The 3,332-nt window shown below is 56.8% G+C and overlaps 1 protein-coding gene across 1 annotated transcript in view; it reads right to left on the bottom strand.

Annotated features, from left to right (window-relative positions):
* LOC123516741 overlaps positions 1-2,720 on the bottom strand; it is a 153,778-nt gene extending 151,058 nt beyond the window's left edge. The window contains exons 1-2 of the mRNA XM_045276344.1: positions 2,647-2,720; positions 1,158-1,933 (exon numbers count right to left, since the gene is read on the bottom strand). Of these exons, the coding sequence (XP_045132279.1) occupies positions 1,158-1,933; positions 2,647-2,720 (850 nt within the window). The remainder of the gene's footprint in view (positions 1-1,157; positions 1,934-2,646) is intronic.
* Between the last annotated feature and the right edge of the window lie 612 nt (positions 2,721-3,332).

The raw sequence follows: 3,332 nt of genomic DNA, 5'->3' as shown, positions 1-3,332 counted from the left end.
CACGGCCGGGCAGGGCGGGGAGAGGTGGTGAGAGTATGAGGCCTCCTCGAACACACACACACACACACACACACACACACACACTATGCATACATGCACTCTCACCATTAGCACGTTATAAATACTCTTTTAATTATCTTTCCGCCACACATGCTTTCACCTTACGCATACACGAGCACGCGGGCACACGCACGCACGCACGCAAGCGCGCACACGCACACATGCACGCACACACACACACACACACACACACACACACACACACACACACAACTCGGGGCGGCGGGGTGCCAAGGGCGATACGCGGGGGCCCTAAGTGTGTCAGTGTTCCCGCTGCATGCTCGTCATTCGCTTGACGTTATGCATCAAATCCTCGCAACTCTTGGCAACGAATACCGTCACGCGTGAGACTTTAGAGGTCAAGCAGTGTTGGCAGGGGTGTGTGGGCCAGCCGTCGGGGGTCTCGCCTCCCCGGCCACGCTGCACCGGCGGGCTGGGTCAGCCACGTATGTTGCTGAATCCTTTGAAAAACCCGAGAGGAAGGCGAGAGGAATTAGGAGTGAGTGGGAGAGGGGCGCGGTGCCACCATAGGCCAAGTGAACAGCTGCGTCGGGGCTGAGTTGGGGCCGAGCTGCCGGAGTGGGTAACAATGAGCACCTGGCAAGAGGACACCACCTGGGCGGCCGTCGCGGACTGCCTGCACCGCGGACGTCCTGCCCGCCCTCCCGCCTCCCACCGGCGTCCCAAACCCTCCCCCGCGGCCCAGACCTTGACCCTGCATAACATTATTCCCGACGAGCTCCCCGCATGGTGGAAGCACCGTCCCGCGCGGCGGGAGCTCGTAGTGTGATGAAGAGGCCCTAGCAAGGGCTGTGTGGCTCTCCCGCCTCCCTCCCCAAGGGTCACTCGTGCCAAGAGTCGCTTCACGACCTCCGGAATTCAATAAATAGAGTCTAGGCAATACTGGTGCTACTGGGCGCTGGTCAGATTCGTGTGCCGTGGCTGAACCCACAGCCACCGCCTCGAAGCCGTTCTAACGAGCATGACTGACGGCGTCCCGCCCCGCCGCCGCTGAGAGAGAAAGCAGACCTCTGCCGGCCGGGCAGGCGGCGAGCTGGGCTGCCGAGGCGGGCGACAGACACAACTAGCGTACTCACCGCAGTTTTTGCAGACCGTCTTGCGCACGAGGCGTCGCAGCTTCCTGGAGGCGGTCTCCGGGGGCGCTACGGGCAGGGGTTCCGCACCCCGCTCATTGGAGCCGCTCAGGAACAGCAGGTACTTATGGCGCGGCTGAAGGGCGGCACTCACCAAGCAGTCACCATCACTGTCACTTTCCTCGGCACTAAATCCTCCGTCAGTATCGGTAAGAGGGTAGCGAAATGTGAGGGTGAGAATGTCACGCTTCTTCACCCTTGCACGCCCTCTGTAACCTCGCAACTTTTTGTTGACGGTGACGGTGACGGTGTAGGGACGACCGGGCGCACGGGGGCCCACCTCCCTCACCACCGCCTCTACTACTTGCGGTGACACGTACGCCTTGGAGGCCACATCGCGGGCATCTGTCCTCACGGGGCAGGCGGCGTAGGCACTGGCCCTGGTCACCACCACCAGCACTACCCAGCAAACACACAACATGCAAGTGTACGAGGCCCGGCACGCGGCAGAGCCCCGTGCAGGGCGAGGGGTGCCACTGGCCCGCTCTGGGGGGCGCGGCAGGGCAGCCGCCCCCAGGAGACAGCAGGGCGCCTTCATGGCAAAGGTGAGGAGAGGCGACAGCAGTGAGGGACGGGAGAGACACGGGACAACGTGCAGCCACTCATGCTGCTCGCACCAAACTGAGGGTCGGCCCAGCCCACTGCCTCCCGACTGCCAGCCAGTCACCACCCGCTCAGCGCACCCGCGTTCGCCAGTCGCCACCCACCTAATGGTTCTCCTACCCCGCCCATTTCCCTCAAACCTGTCTTCTAGGCCCAAGCACGAGAGAGAGAGAGAGAGAGAGAGAGAGAGAGAGAGTAAATGTGCCAAAGGGGTGTGCCCGTATGGTCAGTTGATAGTTTCCTCAGGCAATGTAACCTGGCTATGGCACCGACGCCTACCTTGACAGCCCACCTTGCACTTCACACCACCCCCAGGCCACGCTACACACACCCCACCGCCCTGCATGCCCCCAACACACCACCACTCCGTCTTCACCACCGCTTTGCCAAATACTAAAATAATAAACAGAAAAATGCAAATAAGAAGACAGAAAGAAAAAAAGACCAGAAAATATGTATAAGAAATCAATATTGTGAGTAAGTTGCTTGGAAAATGTGGAGGGAGGAGGTGGTTTGTGGGTGGAAGGAGAGTAAAGGAGGTACGAGGGTGGAAGGGAGGAGATAGTGGAGGGTGTGTGGAGATGCTTGGATAGGGTGGAGGACCGAGGGCGTGGAGGACTATTGGACACCAAGGCATCCCGCCCACCACCCCCTCACCTACACGCCCCATCCCATCCCGCGCCACCCTGGAAACTGCCATGATGATGTTTAAGTGCCACCACCTTGCACCGATTGCCGCCGCCGCCGCCTTCTCCACCACCACCACCTTCTCCTCCTCTTCCAATTCCATCATTACATACTACTATCACCACCATTACAATTACCACACTTCACTCTTACCACCACCATCACAATGTCCTCCAACACGTATAGCGCTGTCACAGCTGTTGTTGGTGTTGTCATTGCTGCCAATAGCCCAGCATGCAACAGATCTCGATGAAACACTGGTACGCTGGGGTAAAATAGCAGACTGCGCTGCTCAAAAAAAAAAAAAAAAATGCATAGCTTGGGAGCAAGAAAGACAGTGCAGCAGCAAATCAGCATGCCAGACACGCTCAGCCTCTAAACTTATATATTATTTGCTGATAACTTTTGACAGGACTGCGTTTTTTTTTAAATCACCTTATTTTCAGTACACGTTATCTATTATCCTGCGCTCAATGGTGTTAGTTTTATTCTCAAATGCCGGCCCAGTGTGAGTGGGCCAGATATACACACAGACGGACAGACGCTCTTAGAAATGTGTGTGTGTGTGTGTGTGTGTGTGTGTGTGTGTGTGTGTGTGTGAAATCGTGGACATCCGGATGTCACCGTGGCCGTGCGTGCCGGGTCAAGGGTCACCATCTACCACAGCCTCAAGAGCCAAGAGACCGAGATGACGAGCGAGGAAGCATGCAGCTATAGTGAGAGCGGCGGACTTGAAGTATTACAAGCAAATGAGTAGATAAAGGATAAAATTAATTAAACACAGAAAAACGTATTATCGTTATTAATATTGTGTTGTTATTATTTTCA

This window comes from Portunus trituberculatus, chromosome 41, assembly GCF_017591435.1.
Source record: "Portunus trituberculatus isolate SZX2019 chromosome 41, ASM1759143v1, whole genome shotgun sequence".
Taxonomy (NCBI): Eukaryota; Metazoa; Arthropoda; class Malacostraca; order Decapoda; family Portunidae; genus Portunus; species Portunus trituberculatus.
The sequence above is the reverse complement of the archived record's forward strand: the minus strand, read 5'-3'. Positions and strand labels throughout refer to the sequence as shown.